This window comes from Geotrypetes seraphini, chromosome 1 (genome assembly GCF_902459505.1).
Source record: "Geotrypetes seraphini chromosome 1, aGeoSer1.1, whole genome shotgun sequence".
Classification (NCBI taxonomy): Eukaryota; Metazoa; Chordata; class Amphibia; order Gymnophiona; family Dermophiidae; genus Geotrypetes; species Geotrypetes seraphini.
The window spans coordinates 21,556,909-21,582,168 of record NC_047084.1 but is presented as its reverse complement, the minus strand read 5'-3'; the positions used below and the strand labels follow the sequence as shown (position 1 = coordinate 21,582,168).

Sequence of the window (25,260 nt, the reverse complement as noted above, 5' to 3'; positions counted from 1 at the left end):
ACAGCACTTATGCCTGGGACCCCATACAAACCTCGTCTCTTTGGGGCTACGTCTGGAGGGTCACTGCACTTGTGTGGATGTGATGCGATGATGTCACATCCACACTAGTGCTGCCCGATTCAGGAAAAAAAATTTGATTCGATTCAGCCTATTGAATCGATTTTTCAATTCGATTTTCCTACCCAATTGGGTGTTTTTTTCAAACATCCTGGTGGGTTTGTTTTATAGCCTCTTCACCCCTTTTATAGCTTTTTCACCCCCTTTGCCCTCTCCTACCAACACTGGTGCTGTGGTGTAAACAAAATAAACAAACAAAAAACTGACTTTTCCTCTCTGTTAAATCCTAGCTCACGTTCGCAGTCTAACACCAGGTCTGGCAAGATACATATTTCAAATCTGACATATTGTAATCACAAAATGGAAAATAAAATTATTTTTTCTACCTTTTGTTGTCTGGTCATTATTCAAATCATGTTGGTCTCAGGCTCTGGTTTCTGTTTCTCTTATGATAACTTGCTTGCCAGGGTCTCCTTCTTTCTTCTTTCTCCATTCTAACCATCCATCTTCCATCTCTAGCCTCCCCTTCTGTTTCCCTTCCCTTCCCCTGAGGTCCGTTTCCCTTCCCTCCCCCATGAGGTCCCCCTTTTTTTCATCTCCATTCCCATAGCTGTAGTGATGGATCCCACCATCCCCAGATCCATCATCTTTCCTTTTCTCAACTACCCTTCCATCCAGCATCCTGAAGGCCTGCCCCCCCCCCAAGACCTGCATGTTCCCCTCTCGAAGGCCTGCATGTTCCCCCAGCTTCCTCCTGGCCTCCTGAAGTTTCAGCTAATTACCACAGCCTGCAGAGAGGATCGCCGGTGCTGTAGTGATCCTTGCAGGCTGCCATCGTCCTCAACAGCACATTCCCTCTGACATCAGGGGCAGGATCGTGGCAGAGGGAACATGCTGCTGAAGACGACGGCAGCCTGCAAGGATCACTACAGTACTAGCGATTCTCTCTGCAGGCTGCGGTAATTTAGGTATGAGCGGGAGGCCAGGGGGGAAGCCGGAGGACACTGCAGCACTTTCTGACTGACCCTCCCCCCCTAAAGTAGGAGTGGCAGCGGCAGTGGACAGCCAGGAAGAGGCAGTGCTGCCGCTCCTGCTTTAGAAGACCTGAAGGCACGGGGAGGAGGGTTAGTCACCGAATCAGGAGGCCGTTTTTTTTTTTTAAAAAAAAGGAATCGATTTGAATCAATTCACCCGAAGCGAATCAGTGAATCGATTCAAATCAGAAATTGGGCAGTACTGATCCATATATGCAATGATGCCCTCCAGACATGGCCCCAAGCTCAACACTTTTCAAAACCCAGACAAACTGATGGGTTTTGAAAAGCCATCCAGACGCCTGGACAGTCCTCTAAAAAGAGGACATCTCCAGGTAAATCCAGACATACGAATGCAGAAGATAGAGTTTTAAAGAAAATCTAGCAAAACCACAAGATACACTATGATCCATGAGGGCCAGGAGAAGCAGCTCAGTGAAACTGTCTAGTTTCACCACATGACAATTCCCTAAGCTGGTCTGCAGCTGACAGCCAGTGATTACCACTTGCTTTCTTCTGCTGGCATGCAGCCCAAGTAAACAGAGCTGTTAGGTAATGAAACCTACCACCACGCCCAGAAACTCTCCCACTGAAATATCTGCTGTGTGTAACAACTTACAGATAGCAATGGCATCCCAGGCTGTGAAGGCCGAGAAAACTCCTAACCCCACTTGCTCGCAAAGCACCCATGCTTGTCTGAGAAACTCCCTAATCCCCTACTTGTCCTGTTTGTCCATTGACTAAATTATAAGCTCTACTGCACAGGGATAGTCTCTTGAATGTTTTAATGTACAGCGCTGCGTATGTCTAGAATGCACTATAGAAATGATAAGTAGTAGTAGTAAATACAACACTTGGATGGCCAGACATACATTTGATGCCATACAGTCGCTCTCATTGTCACCCTCATGTTCTTTAACAGTGGGCCTAGTTTCCTCTCAAAGAGATCTACTACTGAATAAAATATGATTCTAGGTGTCTTCCTTATCTGAAGTCATTCCACTCCTCTAGTTCAAACACTTGCCATTTCCATAGTAACCGTTTGGTATGCTACAAGACAGTTACACAACACTGTTTTAAGAAACTTATTGGCATGGCAGAACAATTTGTACATGTGCTGAAAAAGAAAAACAAATGGCTGCTTCCAGGAAGAGAACACAAAAGGCACAAGAGAGAGAAAAATGAATGGCAGTCTGGAATTTGGAAGTGTTCAGTATTGTATCTGGTCAGATTATCTCTGGCCTGCTGATAACAGATACTTAGCAGCAAAATGTCCCAGCTTTTCTTTCTCCCACCTTTCTCTGCACACTGTCTAGCTTCATGGGGGTTTCAGTTTGGACTTTTGTCTGCAAATTGCTATGTCTAATTTGTGGTTGTACATTCCATACTTGGTGTTTGTCTGTGGTTGCATGTCTGACTGAGGTAATGTCCTCTGCTAACATAGTTTGTGGCAGCATTAGGAGGACAGATAGAGACAAGTCTTTCTGTCAATAAGCAGTTACAGAAATGAAATAGACCACCTTAATGCGCAAAACCTAGTATAAAATACCAAGACTTCTGGAGGAAATAAGTAACTTTGCCGGATGCCTTCACATCACGGGATCCCTGCTGCTGGTTCATTTACAATCACACCTCACACAAAAGGCATTGAGCCCACCTAGGAAGTTCAGCACAAGAATAGATCTTGTACAATGAAGGATGTGATGCACAGAGATTTACACACAGAGATTAAATATATACAGTAGTGAGAAAGGATGTCAGCATGAGAAAACCGAGGGACAGTAGGGCTGGCCAAGGGGAGTATCATTCAAGAAAAAGGTGATAAGTGAAATAGAAGGGAAAAAGGTGGAGGGAGGAGGAGAGGCTGGAGAATGAACAGAAAGGGACAGTGATATTTGATAGGTAGGAAGCATATGATGAAAAAGGAAAGATGGGTGCCATGTGAAGACAAAAGGCAAGGAACAGATCAGGTGGCAAAGTCATCTACTATCAATTACTTCCACACAATAAACCCAGAGAATTAACCTATCAGTTGATACAGAGTATAATGATCCGACTAAAAATATGATTTTCTATTTTTTGTTCATCTAATTTTCTACACCATTCTCCCAGGGGAGCTCAGAACAGTTTACATGAATATATTCAGGTACTCAATCATTTTTCCCTGTCAAAATCTATCTAATGTACCTGGGGTAATGGGGGGTGGGGATTAGGTGACTTACCCAGGATCACAAGGAGCAGCGTGGGTTTAAACCTACAAACTCAGGGAACTGAGGCTGAAGCTTTAACCACTGCGCCACACTCTCCCACTTTTGCCTAAAATATATTGGCTTACTACCTGTAGGAAACAGGATTCCAAAAATATTTGAGACTTGAAGACAAACTGAAAAACAGGAAATGGTAGTAGTGATGTACTAAGGCAGTTTCCCTTCAGGGCAGAGCTCAGTGTAGATGCTTAAGAGGGATTAATTAGAAAATTACCAGCAAGCTCATTCAAATTTCAGTAGACTAAAATAGCAAAAATCAATAACTACTGGAAAAATTAGTATCCATCGTAATAAAACCCTTAGCGCGCATGCGCACTTAAAACTCCGTGCTTCCGTGCCTTTGCATGCGCAGTACATCGCCGTGCCTTCTGAGAGCGAAGGGCAAGGGTAAAGGAAGGGAGAGACGGCCGTGGTCGGAAGGTGGGTGTGACCATCTGGAAGGAGAACCGGTCATGTTCTAAAGGAATAGACCGCCTCCATTTGGGAGTGACAGAGGGGGTTGGAACTGTCCAGGAGCAGAGGCGAACGAGACCAGTCCGGTGAGGGCGAAGTTAACAGAAACTGTCACAGTTTGATTGAGAGAGTGCGCGCGAGGTGGGGGGGGGGGGGGGGAGAGAATCCCAGTGTCAAGGAGCGGAGAGACAGAGGGGATTGGAACAGGCGTTGTGACTGGGTTCGCTTGCCCAGGAAGCCAAGGAGCTGGAGGTAAAAGGGAGGAGAGCTGCGATCGGACATTTTGCCTGCATCTACCTCCAGAATTGCCCCAGCTGGAAAACACAAAAAAAGCCGAATCCTTCCTCCCAACCGACTAGAAAGGAAATGAAATTCTTGCAGAGCAGGGAGAGAGACAGAAAGAAAGAAAGACAGACAGCTGGCTGGGAGAGAGACAGAAAGAAAGAAAGACAGACAAGCAGGCAGGGGGCAGGGAGAGAGACAGGCAGGCAGGGGGCAGGGAAAGAGACAGACAGACAGGGGGCAGGGAAAGAGACAGACAGACAACTGGCTGGGAGAGACAGACAGCTGGCTGGGAGAGAGACAGAAAAAGACAGACAGCGGGCAGGGAGAGAGACAGACAGAAATAAAGACAGATAGACGGGGGCCAGGGAGAGAGACAGACAGATAGAAAGAAACACAGACAGACAGCAGGCAGGGAGAGAGAGACAGAAAGAAAGACAGACATACAGAAAGACAGCAGGGCAGGGAGAGAGAGACAGAAAGAAAGAAAGATAGACAGACAGCAGGGCAGGGAGAGAGAAAGAAAGACAGACAGACAGCGGGACAGGGAGAGAGACAGAAAGTACCAGACTGAAAATCTAAATAAGACCTGTCCCGTACATCATTATGTCAAAAAATCTAATTATCAATTAAGAATAGGAAATAAGCAAACGCTCGGTGTGAATTCAAAACAGGAGGACAGCAGCAGTGCAGGGAGAGAGACAGAAAGAAAGACAGACAGACAGAAAGCAAGGCAGGGAGAGAGACAGAAAGAAAGACAGACAGACAGAAAGCAGGGCAGGGAGAGAGACAGAAAGAAAGAAAGAGACAGACAGAAAGCAAGGGGAGCAGGGAGATAGAAAAAAGAAACGCCTCAGCACCCCATTGTGCTAAAAATCTACACATCTATTTTAGCACCCTTAAATGTAACGGGCTTAAACACTAGTCATAAAATAATTGCTCTATGAAGCATAGCAGAAGGTACCCACTTGCCAAAAAAATTATTTCTGTGGCGATTAAGAAGCTGGAAGAACAAAATTTGCCCCATTCTATCTATTAAAAAGGGCATTTTAAATTCTCTGGATGCCATTGCTTTTGACTTCCTCCAGTATTAATTTGATTATGCTAAGCTCTGGCAGGTTGCTTTTCACAGGATTTATGACTCCCTGTGGTCTTTCAAAGGACTAGCTGCTCCCTCATTTCACCAGCGTTTACCAGTCTTCACTCCTGACGAAGACACCGAAACGGGGCATTAATGGCTACAGCTTTTCAATGAATCTTTTTTCTATCAGCAAATCAATTTTCATTGTGTAGATTGTTGATGAAATTTTGATTTTTTCAGGGGGAGGGGGGTTCAAAGTGCTTTAAATCCTTTTTCCTCCCGTTTTGAATTCACACCGAGCGTTTGCTTATTTCCTATTCTTAATTGATAATTAGATTTTTTGACATAATGATGTACGGGACAGGTCTTATTTAGATTTTCAGTCTGGTACTTGTCTCCTATGAGTTCCTGCCTGGGGCCAAATGTCAATTAAAGGGTTAGTTGTGCCCGTACTGATGTCTTATTAAATTAATATTCTTATGCCAGTGCCGGGTCTTACCAGGAGCAAAAGGTTTGTGCCAATTGTTTTTTGGTTTAGTTACTTACATTATTGGCATTTTTCGGGTTCTTTTTGAAGCCTATTAAAAGGCAGAACAAGCCAACGAGCTCATACACAAGCCAACAAGCTCTCCAGTAAAGCAATCTGAGTGGTGGATCTCTGCATTGCCTACTCCCTTCATCTACTAACTGGAAACTTTCAAAGCAGCCATAATATTTATTGCCAGTCAAAGGCCCAGCATATAAAATTCCTCCTCTGTGTAGACGAGACAGAAGACAATTAACTCAACAGTATCTTTGAACATACACACTGCCAAACTAATTTCCTTACTGCCGCATAATTCTCCACTTACCCATTCTTCCACGTTGGGGACCCCTTCCCCTGAAAACACATTCTTATCCCACATGATGTTCGATTTGCCACAGTCATTGATCTTATTTCGAGTCTTCACGGCAAAGAAAATGATGAGGGCGAAGGCCACGATGATCAAGAAGCCCAGCACGATAGCAATGGCCTACAATCAAAGCAGGACAAAATACAAACAATATCAGAAGAGTTTAGAGTCAAACTAGACTTTACGTTTACACCCTGCCCTTTTCTAATAAAGGATCTAGGGTGGCTCACAATGAATAGCAACAATTATATAAATACACAATACATAACTACATATAACAGTTCAAAGGTGGCATACAAGCCCATTCCCTTCAATATTGTCTTAAGTCCAGGTCCTTCTCCTATTTCTACGATATCCCTCTTTCCTGCCCTCACCTGTATCTTTATCTTCATTTCAAATTTGCTATACTGCTAAACCAGTGTCCCGCAAACTTTCTCGATCTGCGGCACACTAAACTCGAGACACCCGGAAGTACGCGGATGACATCACATGCATGCGTGACATCATCACGTCGATGTCCGTGCATGTGCAAAGGCCCTCCAGAGGGGCCTGAGATGCCAGTGAGGGGGGAGAGTGCCTGCCAGTAGGGAAGTAGACCTAATAGAAGGAAGGGCGCGGGCGTTGGCTGAGGGCTGCCCAAGTCCTGTCCTCAAGATCTACTGGCAGGCCAGGATTTCTGGATATTCACATGAGAGAGATGTGCCTGCACTGCCTTCTTGGTATGTAAATCTCTCTCATGCATGTTTATTGCGGATATCCAGAAAACCTGGCCTGCCAGTAGATCTCGAGGACCGGACTTGGGCAGCCCTGGCCTACAGGATGTGCCTTTCGCTGTGAGAGGCATGTCCTGTAGGCAGTCAGCCTGCGCCTCTCCTCCTCCCCAGTGTGTCGAGGCACACCTGAAATCTCAGGAGGCACACTGGTGTGCCACGGCACACGTTTGTGATACATTGCGCTAAACCAAGGAAACAGAACTAAGGGCTAGATGCCCAAAATAGGATCAGTAAGACCACATGAGTTTGCTTCAGTCCAATTTTTGGCCGATTCTAAAACAACTATTGATGTACCAAAAATTTTGCATGCATATGATTCGCGTAGGGGTTCGTCGTAATCCCCCATCTCTCCCATCCGATTGATCGCTGTGAGAGTGACTCTCACACGTACGCAGAGCTGGTAGGGGAAGTCCAAACAGCTGAGAGGCGGGGGAAGCCTCCTGCCACTCAGCTGCTTGGGACAGGAAAACTTTTTTTTCGTTTTTAAATGGACACAGATGTTATGCACAATATCTGCCTCATTTAAAAAAAAACAAAAAAAACCTCCTCCCTCCAGGCCGAATTGGTACAGGGGACCGACCCCCCCCCCCCCATGACAAGAAAATGGCAGGAGGGATGCCTACTTCCTTCTACCCAGTGAACTCTCCCCTGCAGCAGCGAAAACAGCAGGAGGGATGCCCACTTCCTCTTGCTTGGTAAAGTATCCCCTCCCCTTCACAGCAGTGAAAAATGGCAGGAGGGATGACCACTCCCCCCGCAAATGGAGGCCCCCCCTGCACCAGGCACCCCCACCCAAACTATCCCCTACCCTCCCCTTTCCCCCCATAATAGGCAGGAGAAAGGCCACTCTCTCCTGCCACCAGATGCTCCCACGACCCCCCCCCACACACACACATACCTTTCTCAGACATTGGGAGCAGGATGGATGCTCGTTCTCTCCTGCTCCTAGGCCCGCCAGTCAAAAATGATGGGCTTTCACCTCCCCGGTGCATCAAATGATGCCTTATGGGGCCTTATGTGTCTGAGCCAATCAGGGCCTTATGCCCCTCCCTGTGCATCACATGATACACCGGGGAGGGGAAGGCCCGCCATTTTTGACCAGTGGGCCTAGGAGCAGGAGAGTAAGCATCCATCTTGTTCCTAATGAATGAGAAAGGTACGGGGTGGGGATTCGGAGGAGCATCTGGTGGCAGGAGGGAGTGGGCATGCCTCCTGCCTTTTTATTGGGGAGGGGATGGTAGGAGGGGAGGGGATGGTTCGGGGGGGGCGCTTGGCGTGGGGGGGCCTCCGTTGGCTAGAGGAAGTGGGCATCCCTCCTGCCATTTTTGCTGCTGAGGGGGAGTGAGGAGAATTCACCAATTTTTTCTCATATGGGGGGGGGCTGAGTCAGCATGGCAGGAGGGCGTGGGTATCCCTACTGCCAATTTTCGCTGGTGCGGAGGGGGTGTCAGTCCTCAATGCCATTTAGTTGGGGGGATGTTGGTGAGGGCCATCCAGCAGGGCTGCATTTTTCTTTTTTTTAATCTCTAAAACTCGTTTTTTTTTGTGCATCACCATGCGATATTAGTGAATCAATCGCTCGCATAGTTTGTATTGGGTTTTAATATTAAATAGCTAATTTGCATAGCCAGATCGGAAAATGGACGATCAAGGGGAAAAACACGCGGTGAGCCATTTTGTGCATCAGGTCGACAAAAGCAGGCAAAACTGGTTTAGTGACAAGCGCTGATTTTAGTACATCTAGCTCTAAGCAGTTTACATAACTAAGAAAAATGAAAGAAGGAAAGGAACTCCAGTACTTATAGGAAAGTGTAAGATTCATGCATACAATTAGTTGGGAAGGAGAGTTTTGTTTTCCCTTGCAGGAGTAGTCCAAACTGCCCCAGGACCCTCTGTTTACCAAAGGTAATCTAAAAGGCCCATAAAAATGACCAGGTTTTTATAGCCACTTTAAAATCTTTTAAAGAAGTCACATTGATATTGAAAATGACAGGCTATTCCAGGTAGAAGAGGCTGTAAAATAGAACCCTCTCTGTTTTCTTTTTTCAAAGTAAGCTTGTTTAGGACCTGGGAGAACCAACCAGTGGGCATTTAGAGAGTTTAATATGCAAGCTGGGCAGTATGGGATAGTCTTAGTGTATAAATAGTCCGGTACGCCAAGGCAAAAAGCCTTGAATGTCAGAAGTAAAATTTTATAAATAAACTTCTGCTTGTCTCATCACCCCTCTTGTTTTTCGACACAACCCCACCTATCTTCCTTCTTTCACCTCCTTCTCAAATTCCTGGTCAATGCTGTCACCTCTACTAAATTACAGTTACTGCAGGCAGATCCATATCAGCTCTTAGTATGCCTTATGATGCACCCCCTTCTCCCCCACCTCACAAGACAAAAAACAAGAGGCTGGGAGCAGAGAAAAGAAGACAGGCAAAAATATCTGGAAAAGATAAGAGAGGCTGCTCATGTAGTCAGGAAAGCAAATATGCAAATGGCAGAGAGTAAAATGTGGGGACAAGACAGTTTTTAGATATATTAGTGATAGGAGGAAGTGCAAAAATGGATTTGTGAGACTCAAAGGTGAAGCAGAGGAATATGTAGAAGCTGATAAAGATAAGACTGAATTGCTTAATAAATATTTCTGGATAAGTTCCTACTGGAACAGAACATATGCAAGTAAGGCTAGACTCAAACAGGGCTGCCGCATGAGCGAACTGCTGGTCACAATGGACCACTGGTCTGGCCCACCAGCAGCAATTCTTATGTTCTTATGTGTTCTGGGAATGGAACCACAAAAAACAAATCAAATAGGGCTTCGTCGGGGAATATGATGCAGCCTGAAAACTCTGCACGGAACAGGAGCAGAGTTTTCAGCTGCATCATATTCCCCGACGAAGCCTCGTGGGAGGCGAAACAAAGACTTGTTGTTCCTAAGCTAAGTGAAACATTTTGGTTTTTCTTTTCCTGTGCACAGTGATGGATTTTGTCACCCTTTGATAAATACATTTCAGTGGTTGTGGAGTTTTTTGCCTACGATAGTAAATGAAGCAGAATTGAACGTTTATTATTTTTGATTGTTAGCTGCTGATATATGAATTTTGAGGCTTTTTCTCCACCTTTTCATTAAATGTTTATCGGGAGTGTTTAGCCTATCTCTGGTGAGTAATATATATATTTTTGGTATTTTTTGGATTTAAGTTATTACTCTGATTTTTTCTTGAGAGATGTTTAAATACCTACATAATGTAAATGTGCATGAGTTGAGTCTCTTTAATTTGAAAGGAAACTCCGCAACGAGAGGGCATAAGCTCCGGAGTAATCTAAGGAAATACTTTTTTACAGAAAGGGTGGTAGATGCGTGGAACAGTCTCCCGGAAGAGGTGGTGGAAACAGAGACTATGTCTGAATTCAAAAGGGCCTGGGATAGGCACGTGGGATTTCTCAGACAGAGAAAAAGATAATGGTTACCCAATGTTATTACCAGACTGTGAAACTCCCCAAATACTCTTCTGATTAAGACCCCACTAAAACACGCAGACGTGGGAAGCTGTTAGAAGTGGTTGTAATCTGTGTATTCTGCGTTACTTTATTCCTAGGAAAATTCCTTACAAAAATAACTTCTCTGCATCATATTAACACAAAATTCTGCATTGTTTATCTGTAGTTTTTTTGTGCCTGAAATTTGCTCCAGCCTCCCTAGTTCCATCTCTCACCCCAACTCCAAGAGCCTGACTGAAACCAAATCTGCAACCAAAATATGGTCACTTTTGCTATCAGGCACTAGGAATAAAGGCAGCCAGGAATTTTCTACATTTGCCCATTTCATACCTCTCCTCTTACATCTAAGAGGACTGAGTGAAAAGTAAAGAGACTGACTCTTTTTCTTTCCAAGAAGTAGACGTGGCAACATCGTACTGGTTCTTGTGAAGCTCATACATCATCATTTCTGAACCTGCAGTTGGATCATAGCGAGAGGAAGAACTTCGTACGTTTCAGCAGGGCGTACTCTCCCAGACACATCTTCCTCACCTGCCATGACAAAACGTACAAAGTTCTTCCTCTCGCTGTGACACAGCAATGAAGACTATGGTAGTCCAACTGCAGGTTCAGAAATGATGATGTATGAACTTCACAAGCACCAACACAGCATTGCCACATCTACCTCTTGGAAAGAAAAACAGAGACAGTCTCATTACTTTTCAATTAGTCCTCATATCCATAGCAGTCACAGCCATCTAGCCAAGAGCCACAGATCCCTTCAAATCCTAGTATACCTGTATCCTTAGCAATGCTTTCTGGCCAGGCTACTGGCTGTGATTGTTATGTCCTCAGCACTGCCATCACCTCTTAACCCAAGGTAAAGCAACTGATTCCAGGCAGAAGATCACAAGAGTCCCCCATCTATGCACTTATCAGTTTACTAATAAGAGTGAAACAAAAAACACACATACATACCTCTTGCGGTTCCACCACACAGTAATGGTACAGATACTGGTTCACGAAGACTCCTGTGGTGGCAGGGGAGTAGTACTGACTGCATAAGGAAACTATCTGTGTGTAGAACACAGAGCCTGAAGCTTGGGCCACTGGGTTTACTCCCATTATATACACTATGGTCGCAATTAATGTCATGGTACCCAGAATAGCACTGACTATGATCACAATCAAGTAAAACCTCCTTGTTCTGGACATTTGAATCCTGGTGACCGTTATGACAAAAATTATAATTCCACAAAGAAAACAGAAAGCTGCCATAGCTAGCATAAAGCCTTTTGCTGCCCGAGGGTCAGTATAATTCCCTCCGTATCCAAAGCCATACCCAAAGTTAGATCCACCTCCGTAACTTCCATATCCTGATCCAAAACTGCCATAGTTTCCTCCATAAGATCCATACATTGGATAGCCCAAGCCACTTCCACTGAAGTCCAGATCCCAAGCCAGGGTGGAAGCGACACAGGCAAAGATGCCTATGGACATCACAACGATTAAGATTGACATAACCTTAATTATTCCTGGAGGGGAGGTCCACTTGTAAAAATGCTGCACCTCATCTTCTGGATAGTAAGAAAAGGCTGGCTGAGAACGCACCTCGACACCATACATATCTTTGCTTGGTGCATAATACGAAGGCTTACTGTAATTAAAAAGAATAATTTAATTAAAACATTTAACTAGATAGGAACAACATTAAAATCAGGTCCTGGTTAACAGTGGCGTAGTAAGGGGGAAAGGAGGCGGTCCACCACAGGCACCACCTTGGGGGGAGGGCGCACCAGCACCTTTCCTCCTCTCCGCCCTCGCTCCTCTCCCTGCCACGTGCATGCCTTCACTTTCTCCCACACCACCACACCTTCACTAGCATGAGCAGTAACTCTAACCTGCTCCTCGCGCCAACTCTCCCTCTGATGTCATTTCCGGGTCCCATGCCTAGGAAGTGACATCAGAGGGAAAGCTGACACCAGAACGGGCAGCAAGTTCATAATGCTGCTCGTACCAGGGAAGATAAAGAGATATAGGGGAAGGGATGCCTCTCACCCTCACTATGCCACTGATGATTAAGGTTATTTGAGCCTACTGTAATACCCTCCCCCCCTTTTTCTAAGCCAAGGTGCTGAGGATTCTATTCAGTAGTCATGGCATTTTTAATCATTGTAAACTGCATAGAACTTCGGTATATACTTCAGTAAACTGCATGGCCTTGCGGTATATAAACTGTTATTATTATTTGAGTAGCTTAGCCTAACACCCAGCCAGAAAAGGAGGAAGCTCAGAAAAATAACACTAGCCACTCTTAAAAGTAGAATATGCTGGCCAGGACTAAGGCCCCGATTCTGTAAACTGCGCCTAATGTTAGGCATGGTTTAGGCGTCCGATTTAAGTGGTTAACAAGCGATTTAAGGGTCTTAACAAGCGTTAATTGGGACTTAGATGGAGTTAGGCATCAAGTAGGCGTTGTCAGAATATAGACGCTAGGTAGACGCGAGTTTTGGGAAAAGTCACATACAAGTATGTAAACCTGGGTATAACGAGGGCGTAACATGGGTGTGGTTAAGGATAGGCACCACATAGGTGAGGAGGATTCTACTTCCCTATAAGAGGTTTGAAGTTGAGAGAGAGCTCAGCCTTCCTGCTGGAAGGTTGAATGGTAGGAAGTTCCCAGTTCAACTCCCACTGAAACTAATATATTATAAATATCCTTTTAAACATGGTATACTGTGTTTTTATTATCCTTTCAATGATGGTATACTTTGGGTTTATTATGTTAAAGATTACAATCCTGAAATAATGATAACAAATCAGTAAAAACCACATTTTTATACATAACTAACATTGTAGGGACATCTATCTGACGTCTACAACAGAAAAAAATGTGATTTTTTTGGGAACGGGTATTGGACGCCTACCCGACGCTCATTGCAACTTGCGCCACGCAGATGTCTAAACTACGCCTAAAACTAGGCACAGTTTACAGAATCAGGGCCTAAATGTGTATTGAAAATCAGATTGTGTGTTATAAATCTTTAAATGCTTTAAATTATCAGAAAGACTGTTATAAAGTGCACACATAAGTTTATTGCACTAACCAGTAAATACTATTAATACTAAAATCAGTTTAAAACAGTTTAAAACTTATAAAGTGCTAATTAAAATGCTTATGTATGCATTAATGGATCCAGTGTATTTACACACTAATTTGTATCACTGTTCTCTATTTACCATACATTTTCCTACTATAGCTCTTCAATGTCATACATAGGTAAGTAATTTGCAAAATAAATGTTTTCTAAATTTTTGGAACTATTTCTTAAAGATCAATCAATAACTAAAAGTTTTCTTTCTCTGTCCTTCAGTGTCACAAGTGACTGGAATTTCACTTCCAGTAAGTGTTAGAGTCTTTCAGTTGTTATTAAAATGCCTTTCTTTTCTTTGGATGACTTTACTTATCTTTATTCTTTTCTTTTCTTCAGGTTCCTCTTTCTTTTTCCTACACCTCTCTAAACCAAATGAAAATAAAAGGAAAGAACACCCTCACTGCCTGAGTGGGTGTGAATCTTGTTTGCCTTTCAGTTCAGGATGCCTGCACACCGTTCAATTAGCTACAAGCCAAAGATGGAGACTGCCCAACTTTGCTGCTTGGGCTGTCCTCCCAATTGAACTCAAAACGGGTTACAAATCAGATACTCAAGCATTTTTCCTATCTGTCCCAGCAGGCTCACAGTCTATCTGAAGTGCCTGGGACAATGGAGGATTAAGTGATTAGCTCAGGGTTACAAGGAGCAGCATGGAGTTTCAACCCACAACCTCAACTCAATTTGTTTACCCTTTTCTATGCTTTCCTATCCAAGCTCTACTTAATTCTTCACCCACCTTTGCCCTATTCTTCCTCTCTCAGATCCAAAAGCAAGGCTGCAGAATGCTTCTCACATTTAGTATACAAGGATGATACTAAGTCATGGTTGCCCTCCTCCTTTCTCCCTGGTTAATCTCTCCTGCCCACCAGTTGTATAATATCAGCACCAGTATGGAAAGCAGCCACAGGAAAAGGTGCACAGGAAGCTCAGTCCTGCTCCACCCATTTCAAAAGACCAGTGGCTCAGGGCCTTTGCCCTGAAACCAACTGACTACAACAGTGTTCTTCAATTCAAGGCCTCCAGAGACCTCCAAGGCCCTCATTGCCTTTCTGGTTGTTTTTTTTCAGCTACTCTGCCTCTCTACCTAGGCTTAGGCCAGAAAGGGGAAAGTAGATGAAGGCAAGAGCACATGCTTGAAGGACAAGGCATATTTCTCAGTAGACAAGAGAATATAGAAATGGTCACAACCTTGAGAATACTCCCTAATGAAGTCTGAAGGTTGGCTGTAGGGATGGATGCCAGCAGTTTTGTTACCCCCCCATGGGAAAATATTAAGTGACTCTCCTTCAGCTCATTAGAATCCAAAGTGGCCCCAGCTTAAAAATTAATGATTACTATAGGGACTATAGGGTATTACAACTTCTGGTTCACAGTTACAATCATACCACTTTTGAAACATCCTTTGCCAACACCAGTGAGAAAGCACCAGTAGTAAGAGTTCACCACCCTGGGACCAGAGAAGTCTAAAACCTGGAGTAGTGTTCCCACACCCAGATCATCTAAGTCAACACAGAGAGTTTAAAAGCATAGGCCCCCTACTGCCCTTTATCTTAAGATCCCCAATCCAGGCCCAGCTAATTAAAAACAAAAAGAAAAAAATACACTGGGGCATGAATTCTCAGTATGACATTTCTGTTTAATTTTATCTGTTGCTATGCAATCCATATTTTCATTGAATTGGTCATCTTCTAGCTATAAATTAATGGCTTAATATTCAAACTGATTTAATGTTAAATCACCTGGTCTGCCCATCCTCTGCCTTGAGCTCTCTTTTCTAAGGTTCAAGGCAGCTCTGAAACCCCATCTATTTAAATTAACATTTGGAGAGGCTGCAGTATGCAATGTGAATCCTGAATGCTTTGAACCATCACTCTGCCCTGGATGAATGGGTTCCATTATGGCATTTGGAGTTTATTTAATAAAAAGACTGTATTTCTGTTTGAATGTTACTTTCTCATTTCTCGGTTCTATATAATTTTGGAGTTATACGTCTACTGAATTTTAGCCTGCAAACCATTTTGCTATATTTTCTATGAAAGGCTGTCTTTATTGATTAGATTGGGAGCTCATTCAAACAGGGACTGTCTCCTTTGTGACTCTGTACAGCGCTGCTTACGCCTGGTAGTACTCTAGAAATAAATAATAAAAACAAATAAACCATATCCACCAATATTCAGTGGCACTTAACTAAACAGTGCAAATGAATCAGCTTTAACCGCTCACTGTATGGTCTAGTTAGTGCCAGAGCAGAGCGGTTACTTAACCCATTAGCACAATGTCTTTCTGTGTGCCCCGGAGAGATTCTAGAATTTTACTTTATTTTTTAAAAATTCCCTTTATAAGTATACACTACAATAGATGACATGTATGTCGTTTAAACAAGAGTCTGTCAATGTTATGAGCATCTGTAAGCATAAGGATACAACTGCCCGGAAAAGCATCATTCTTTGATGCGATTGGTTCTTGAAAACTAATGGCAAGTAATTGTAGTTTTATTTTTTATGCACTAGTTATCCTAACTTGAGCAACAAAGCAATCAAGGCTTTGTAACTGTTTGGATCTTCTTATCTTTGCAAACTTAGATTTTCAGCTTTGACAGACATTAAATAAAAAAAGAGAATGACTGCAGAAGGTGGATGATGAAATGTGGTTGTCTACTATCGAGCTACATTTTGAGTTAATTTGAACTCAAAAACAAGGACATCCATCGCATTGATTAGCAATTCTATTCTATCTACTTTAGCTACCCATACATAGCTTACAGAACTTTAAATAAATAACTCTCAAATTTAATTTTTGTTGGTTTTACAATTTTATAATTTCAATTATAATGTGCTGTGAAAAATATTTGCTCCATTTAGTGTGCTGGAGCTAAAAAAAAAGTTTGAGAAACACTGCATTAGTGGCAATATTCACACCACTAACCAGTTAAGTAAATGGCTAAAGTTAGGATAACAAAATGGCTGTCCTAACTTTAGCCACCAAGCTAACTAGACACCGGTCAAGTATTGGCTGGAGCCTGGTTAGCATCCGGGTAGCAGCATCTGGGCTTCTCGTGCCCCTCCCTTCCCAAATCAGGAATTTCCTGTTAAGCCTATCTTTTCAATCTAGGGGTTTTATAGGCAGAAGCAATGCCTACTCCTACCTGTTGCATCTCCTTTCTCAAAATGGCTTCCACAACTACCACTAAGGGCTATGGTAGCCATTTTGAGAAAGGAGCTGCTGAACAGGCAGGAGCAAGTGGTCATTGCTCCTGCCTGTAGGACCCCCCCCCCCTAGACCACCAGGGGTTGTAACGGTAGACCCAGAAGGGGGAGGGAGGCTTCCTTAGAAAGATTCAAAAACCTAGTCTAAGAATAATTTCTCCAGAAATCCATCTCTAACAATACAAAGGCCTTCTCTCCATGGGCCTGCAAATCCTCCAGACCTAATTGTGCATACCACCTCTCCTTAGTCTATCCCAGTCAACATGGAATTCCCAACAAGTAGCAGCAACAAGTCACAGTTGAAACAGTTCTTGTTACCAGCTATGCAAATATACTTTTAGAGATATGATTAGATGTATATAGTACTTATCACAGTTAAATTTATTTAGTATTCAATGTGGATATTTACAAGTCATCTGGGCGATAAGGTGGAGGACTTTCCATTGGCCTGACGGTCATTGTTGATGTTGGATTGTTGCCCAAATTTGCAAAATCTTCAGAATAAACCAACCTTGCAAACAGCCTATAGAAAACAAGATACAAAGAAAAAAACATTGCAAAAAAAAAAATTACAAATATATCTTACTAGTTCATTTCTATGAACGATTCAGATGTAAGTAAAACCAGAGTAAAAATAGAGCATAGTAAAAAGTCTCAAAATTAATGAAAGACTCAATGTATGGCATGCCAGCTTTAAGGATATAGGTGCCACACAGCCTTCTATAAAGTATGTGGAACATGATCTCATTCTCAAGTTTTCTGCCAGCGCTCACCATAGAACTTGAATCATGCCACAGAGAGCTTCCAAACTATCCAGGGGTGCTTGGAAGTTCTGATCAAGCCTGTATCTTTCTGCCACATTTTCTTGGTCTTAGTCTGTATTATGTGATACTTCAGGATCTTCTCTCTGCCCGTGTGATTCACAGAGTAATCGCTTGGGAATGACATCTCCGATTAATGTTGGTCTGGTGTTTTCCTCCTTTATGTGTTTAGTTGTGCTTTATTTTATGTGTTAAGAATCTTGTCTGCTTGTCATCTGTTATATTACTGAACTGAAGTTCCTTTTCTATGAGCAATTTCTACTTTTGAATTGTAAACCACTTTGACCTGTGCACCAGATAAGGTGATATATCAAGCTCTTATAGACATCTACGCTTCTCTGACTACCTCCACTGTTCTAACTCTAGTCGTTAACCCTTTCTCACCTACTGTCAACTATACAAACCTGACCACCTAAAGGAGACCTGCTCCTTCTTTTTCAGTGGATTTTAGTGTCACAAATCAAGTATCCCAAGAGGTCAAGATTTCACAGTAACCGAATGACACAAGCTCAATCTGACCCAAGACCAAATGTACGAACAGGCTTGCTTTTCTGAAGTATGCTCTGAAAACTGCAAGACTGTTTATAATTATTCTCATGCTGGTTTAGATTCTTAAATTTGTAATTTTTCAGTTTGTTATTTTCTATTTCTTACCTTTTCATTACTTTTTATTCTTCGTTTAGGGCTACTTTCTGATTAAACATTTATAAAACATGATTGTGCAATCAAAAAGTATGTTATTTATTTTTGTTTCCACTGCAGCTTCTTGTGACAGGTCACTTAACCCTCTATTGCCCAGAGTCACAAGGAGCTGTAGTGGGAATAAAACTAAACATCATGGGGGTAATAATAAAAAAAAATTAAAAAAAAACATCTATAAAGTGTCCTAAGTGGCTACTTGGACGATCAAAAAGCCTGATTGTCCAAGTACCCATAACCAAAGCTGGTTTTTAGACGTATCTAAAAACAGCTTAGGCCTTTCCCCTGCCTCTAGACACACAGAGAGAAAAGAGGTGTGTTTAGAGGAGGGGAAAGGGCGGGCAGTGGGTGGGAGGTGGGCTGACCTACACCTAGGCGTACAACACCTATAACCAAAACAGTTTAGTCGGCACTTTAGTCGGCACTTAGACCTGTTTGACTTAAACGAAAGAAAACCAGGTCTAAGTGCCGAAAAAGGGGCCGCTGAGCTGATGGCCGCTGGCGCCATCAGTTCAGCGGCCCGGCAACCTAACCATTGCAGCAGGAGAGATGCCTCATCTCCCCTACCACGATGCCATCACTCCTCTACCCGAACTGCTGCGACCCGCCCAAGTCCTCTTGCCCTGCTGAAGCCGCGACCCCCCCCACTCGATCGGGGCAAGAGGGAGCCCAAGCCCTCTTGCCCCGCGGCAGCCGCGACCCCCCCGACTCGATCGGGCCAGGAGGGAGCCCAAGCCCTCCTGGCCCAGGCGACCCCCTACCCTCACCCCCCACTACATTACGGGCAGGAGGGATCCCAGGCCCTCCTGCCCTCGATGAACCCCCCTCCCCCAATGTCTGCCCCCCCAGAACCCCCGATCGGCCCCCCAGCCGACCTGCAACCCCCCCGGCCGACCCCACGACTCCCTCACTCCCACCCCCCTTCCCCGTACCTTTTTTTCAAGGGCCGGACAGACAGGTGTCAAACCCGTCCGGCCGGCAGGCAGCCCACAGAAGAATGGGGCCGGATTGGCCCAGCCGTACCAAAGCCCCACCTACTGGTGGGGCCTTAGGCGCCTGGGCCAATCAGAATAGGCCCGGGAGCCTTAGGCCCCTCTTGTGGGCGGGTCCTTAGGCACATGGCTCGGGTTGGACCCATGTGCCTAAGGCCCCGCCCACAGGAGGGGCCTAAGGCTCTCGGGCCTATTCTGATTGGCCCAGGCGCCTTAGGCCCCACCAGTAGATGGGGCTTTGGTACAGCTGGGCCAATCCAGCCCCATTCTTCTGTGGGCTGCCGGACGGACGGACGGGTTTGGCACCAGGGGGGTCGCGGGTCGGCTGGGGGGGCCAATCGGGGGTTCTGGGGGGGCGGACGTTGGGGGGGGGGGGGTTCGTCGAGGGCAGGAGGGCCTGGGATCCCTCCTGCCCGTAATGTAGTGGGGGGTGGGGGTAGGGGGTTGCCTGGGCCAGGAGGGCTTGGGCTCCCTCCTGGCCCGATCGATTCGGGGGGTAGGGGGGTCACCTGGGCCAGGAGGGGTTGGGGTTTGGTGGTTTGACATGGCAGGAGGGCTTGGGCACCCTCCTGCCTGGATCGTTGTGGGGGGGGGGATTCTGTAACGTGTTGTTTTTGACAGACACTGGTTACAGAATCCAGCTTTTAGGTGAAGGACTGGCTCCTCCTTCGCCTAAAAGCTCTTCTGTTGGACGTTTGGGGCTTAGGCATTTTTTCTTTCATTATGGCTAAAAAGTGTAGACGTGCTGTGGGTGTACTTTTAGACGTAGTGGAGATTGGGCGTTTAGGCAGAGGAAGGCCATAATCAAAACATGGACGTTTGTTTTGGTTATGGACACTTTCCCTGCTTCTGGGTTGAACGTTTAGGGACTTAGGCCAAAAGGGGACTTAGGCCAAAAGGGGACTTAGACGCTTTTTTTGATTATGCCCCTCCATATCTTTAAATCTTGTGATTAATCATGATTAAAATTTTAAATTGAAATGCAACCCCAAACATGAATATTCCCTACAAATATTTTGAAACCCAAACTATAGAGGGTACCTGAGGAAAGAATATCAAATTTAAACCACAGTTTTTATGTCCATTAATGAGAAATGCAGACAAGTCAGCCATCTGCCCATGCAAAGTAACCTAATGAACCACAAACATGTATGAAAGCCCTGCTGCCAGCTTAGCTCCTATTTCTTTTCTCATTTTAAAAGTTACCCATCTGTATGTATTTAGCAAGGTGAAGCGATGTCTGTCTATGCACACCCCTGCACATGCACACTTTGCTACAAGACTCTAGCAGACGTAGGGGCTTTCAGTAATAAACTTTTGCTTCTTGAATAGCGCAACCCAAGAAGGGCAGGCAAAGAAGCCAGCTCTGTGGGTGCCATGGTTGCTTGAGCAGCCCCCCAATAGTGAACAAGTTTCTTGACTGTGTCCAGAGAGAGGTAAATTCCATCCTCAACAATTTTGAACTGGCTCCTATGCAGGCAGGGGATCTGTTACTTCCACAGCACATAGCTGTGCACAGCATAGCAAGCCCACAAAGATGGAAGGCCTGCTGATTGCTTTAAGCCCATATTTTCTTTTCTTTTAGATTTTCAGTATTTTTACATCAGCATATTACATGTTGATAATTAGAAACAATAGAAAATTAAAGGAAATAATCATCAGCATAACAAAGTACCAAGGAAAATACTAAAACATTCTGCCCACAAACTTAATGGCAATCAGATCACATGATGTTATACAAAAATTATTAATAAAGAAAATACAAGAGAGCCTTCTGCCCCAGAATCCCTCATCCAAGCTGGTTTATCAGTGCGCATGTGAGATTACACTATGACATTAACATCTACTCGTGCATCAAGAAAATGTTCGAGCTGCTTAGGACCATAACAATGAAATGGTTTCCCTTCATGTAAAATGCAACAAACACATGGAAATTGCAACAAAAACAATTTGTTAATAGTGCCTGTACTCTCGGATGCAACGCCAAGAAGGCCTTACACCTAATCTGAGTGTCTCTTGCAAGATCAGGAAAAATCCTTATCTTTGATCCCAAAAAGTTTGCTTCCAAATATCTAAAGGAAAGTTCCAAAACCGAATTTCGATCCAGCTCAAAGGCAAAAGAAACCACTAACATTGTTCTTTGCATTATCACTTCCAAAGAAAATTTGAGAAAAGTTGTCAGGCCCATATTGCCCCCATTAACCTCAGGACTCTCAGAAACTTTATGTGGACTTTTAAAACCTTGCAAATAAACAGCTTTGGTTATTGGGGGTAGTGAATCAGCAGGTAAAGTTTCAGTAAGAAATTTTTTTAACATATCCACAACGGACACCAAAGGAAACCTTGGAAAATTTTAAACTCTCAAGTTATATCTCCTAATTTGGTTTTCAAGATATTCCAGGCGTCTAGATGTATAGTTCCTATCCTTGATTTCAATCGCCTCAACTGCTTCAAACGTCTGGACCTTTTCTTTTAGATTCGCCAATTCAGAAGAACATTGATCTGAAACTTGTGCCTGGAGAACCACTTCTGAGATAATTTTCAAATCTCCACTACTTTTGTTTCACATCGTTTAACTCTCAATAATTTACTCACAGTTCCTTGCCCCAAAACTTTCGAGGCCGCTCGTGTGTTAAGATCCTCCTCTGGAGTTAAGCTCACTGATTCCGCCGCCAGCCCCCCCTTGTGAACCGGGACCTCCATGCAGGCAAATCTCCTCTGGTCCACTCTGGTCAGCAGACAAGCCGATTCCTGGTGTCCACTCTGGTCAGCAGACAAGCCGATTCCTGGTTGGTGGGGGGGGGGAGCCGCACGTTGAACGGGACTCAAAGACACCCCGCTTACACTGCCGCCCAAAACTTCCATTACGGGCTCAACCAAAGAGAGAGAGGGATTCTACCCTGCTGCAGTTCGAAAGCTAACAAGCGTTGCCTGTCTCATCACAGGAGTAGAAGCAGCAGCCGGGGGAGGTTCCCACACCTTTGCCTTCCTTTTCCCCATCCTTCACAGGGTGGGTTACCAATTCCATAGGCTCCGAAGCAGAACTCCGGAACTAGCAGCTTGTGCATCTGCTCACTACCGCGCCATCTTGGATCTTCTAAGCCCATATTTTCTGTACTCCTCAAAGGACTGCCTCAGCAAACATTAGACTAGATGGGAATGGGGAAAGGATAGCTAGTACAAATAAGAGAATTCTGAGTTATGTTCAAAAGGCAGCACCGGATATCACAGCTTTACATCATCATTAATAGCAGTAAAAAGGGCCGAGATACATTTCAATTGGGCTGGAAGCCCAAGCAGAAAACAAAGTACTGCCAGGCCAGAATTAATAAAAATGTCAGAAAGGAGGTACTACTATTTCTAGAGCATTACCGGACATATCCAGTGCTGTACAGAGTCAAGGAGGAGACAGTCCCTGCTCAATGAGCTCACAATCTAATCAAACAAGACAAACAGGATGCTAAGGGGGATGGTTAAACTGCTGGCCAGGGTGATGAGCAAAGGGCAGACCTAACAATAGCCGAAGAAGGTAATTATATATTAAGATTTGGATGTATATGTTATAAGATCTTACATGGTCTTGTACCAAAGTTATTTAGTAGATCGGTTTATATTTGTTAATCTGAATTGTTCACGGTGTATTGTTTGCTTTTCCAACTGTAAGAGGTTGTGCATGGAAAGATTTTTTTTCAGCATTTATCATTTCAAGCTGCAAATCGGGACACTGAATTTTGCTGATTACTGGATGGTTCTACCTCTTATTTGCACTTTAGCTAATTTATTTGTGAGATTTTTGGGAAAACTGATTTGTACTTCACTGTGATTATTCAGTCCTCTTTGAGAAACCGAACAGAACTGTAAGGTTTTGAGGTATACAAATGTGATTTTATATTTATGTTATATTATATTTAAGAGACTGCTAGACCATACACGGTCCTCTAGTTTCTCTTCAAGCTGAATGTCGTTTATTGACATGATATTCTGCTTCTCAACACAGCATACAAATGCATTCAGTATACATGAGTATAGCTCCCAGCATCTTTTTGGTTGTAATCATGCATAGAACACTCCCTTCTTAGCCCTTTGGTTGAGACTGAGAACCAAGGTTAACACACTGTTTACCTAAGCCTACCAAAGAGACACTATGATGTCATTACCACTGTCAAAGCAGGAGATTAAACTTCCTTTGACAATATCTGCCTGACAAGAATGGGCAGTTTCTTTAAATAGACATGTTCTTATAGGATAAGGAAAACTATTTGAAGAACCAGTGAAAAATATCCCTCAACAATAAATAAGCTCAAACAGAAAATGATTTACAGAGATAGGAATCTCAGATAGGCAGGTCAGAAAGGACCAAAATTGATGAAATAGCAAAAAGAAGTCTGATCTCAGAAAAGTTTTGAAGGCTGAACAAAATTAATGTTCCTTTGAACTAGTGCACCTATATTTAACTTAGCCTTGAGTTACTATGGCAAAGGTATAAGGTAAAGCCAGATAAACAAATAAATCATAAACATGCATCCCTCAGTGTCCCAAAAAAGCCAGGGATTATACCAGGCAACCAGAGATCAAAGTCACACGCATCTGCCTGCCCTCACAAGCCGAGCACCTCTCTTCACACGAGATCGGCTCCCCCTCCATTCCCCTCCCTCGTGGTCCGTCGTCTCCCTTTTTCCCCCCGCTCTCCCCAGTGCAGCATTCCTCTCCATCTGCGGTCCGGCATCTCTCCCTCATGCTCAAAGTCCTCTCACAGCCTACCTTTAAACTTCTTGAAGATCGTCTGCCACCGGTCCCAATTGTCCTTCTCCGACACCCTGCTCCCTCTCACACTACTTCTTCCTCCCGACCACGCCCCGCCTCCTCTGATGCCACTCCCTGTTCCTCGGCAGGTAGAGGCGTGGACGAGAGAGACGAGTTGCATCAGAGAGGGCGGGGCGCAGAAGAAGGAAAGCTCCGGGTCCACCTTAAAGAAGCTTGCAGGTAGGACGGAAGGGGGGAGGGGGACCATTTTGTTTCGAGAGATGGGTCGGTGCCAGAGTGTTGGGGCACGGGTCCGAGAAAGGGAAAGATAACAAGGAGTGTGAGCAGTTCAGTGACAGTGCCTGCTTCCTCCGATTTGCTTCTCACTACACTGAGTCCCTGTGATGGGCTTGTCCGGCAGCTGCCTAAGGGTACAGGGGAAATCTTTAAGGCAGGGGTAGGGAACTCCGGTCCTCGAGAGCCGCATTCCAGTCGGGTTTTCAGGATTTCCCCAATGAATAGGCATTGATCGCATGCATATTCATTGAGGAAAACCCGACTGGAATGCGGCTCTCGAGGACCGGAGTTCCCTACCCCTGCTTTAAGGAGAGAGAGCTTCCGTTCCGAGCCACAGTTCGCGATCCACCTCGTGTGTGTCCAGTAAAGGACATTTGGAGCCTGTGAAGGGTCTCCCCTGTCTGCATTGCACTCAAGTTCCACATCCACTTTAGTTCCCACCCTTACTGCCTTGGAATATGTAAATGCAAGACCTTGCTATGAATTTGCCCTGCAATTTTATCTTGCTGTTGTTAATTTGAAGAGGGAAAAAAGGGGATTTTTTTTTTCCATTTAAACTACTTTTGAATATAATTTCATAAAGCATTTTTATATGTGAGGCATGGACTACCAGGGGGCCGCTGAAAAGTTCTCAGCCCAACCAAGAGAAAATGATATGGAGCCATGAAACTTACAAGTTATTACACACTTTTCTTGACACTTTTCGTTTCATTTCATATCATTCTCTTCTTGGCTGGGCTATGAACTTTTCAGCGGCCCCTTGTACATGTGGAAATGGCTTTTATAAAATTCTATGGATGTACAAGTATGTAAGTAGGTGCTAACTATGGGTGAAGCTTTTGTACACCTGTATATTTTATTTTATTTTACAAAATAGGCTCGTGCAATGCTTATTTTATGTATCAGGGTACTGCTGGTTAAGTGGGGGGGATCTCTACTTTTTGTTTGAGGTTATAAGAAGCAAATTGATTTGATACTGAATAATTATTGTGTTTACTGGTGCCCCTAATGGCTTTTTGAAACTAATACCAACTT

General features: G+C 44.1%; 1 protein-coding gene across 2 annotated transcripts in view; it reads right to left on the bottom strand.

Moving 5' to 3' along the window:
* Positions 1-24,102, bottom strand: part of OCLN (occludin) — a 64,816-nt gene extending 40,714 nt beyond the window's left edge. Inside the window, exons 1-4 of one of the 2 annotated variants that reach the window (XM_033928472.1) lie at positions 23,947-24,102; positions 17,083-17,196; positions 11,837-11,969; positions 6,026-6,187 (exon numbers count right to left, since the gene is read on the bottom strand). In XM_033928472.1, coding sequence (XP_033784363.1) covers positions 6,026-6,187; positions 11,837-11,969; positions 17,083-17,132 — 345 coding nt within the window. In that variant the 5' untranslated portion in view covers positions 17,133-17,196; positions 23,947-24,102. Of the gene's footprint in view, positions 1-6,025; positions 6,188-11,290; positions 11,970-17,082; positions 17,197-23,946 lie in introns of both variants that reach the window. The other variant, XM_033928381.1, reaches the window with a different exon arrangement.
* Between the last annotated feature and the right edge of the window lie 1,158 nt (positions 24,103-25,260).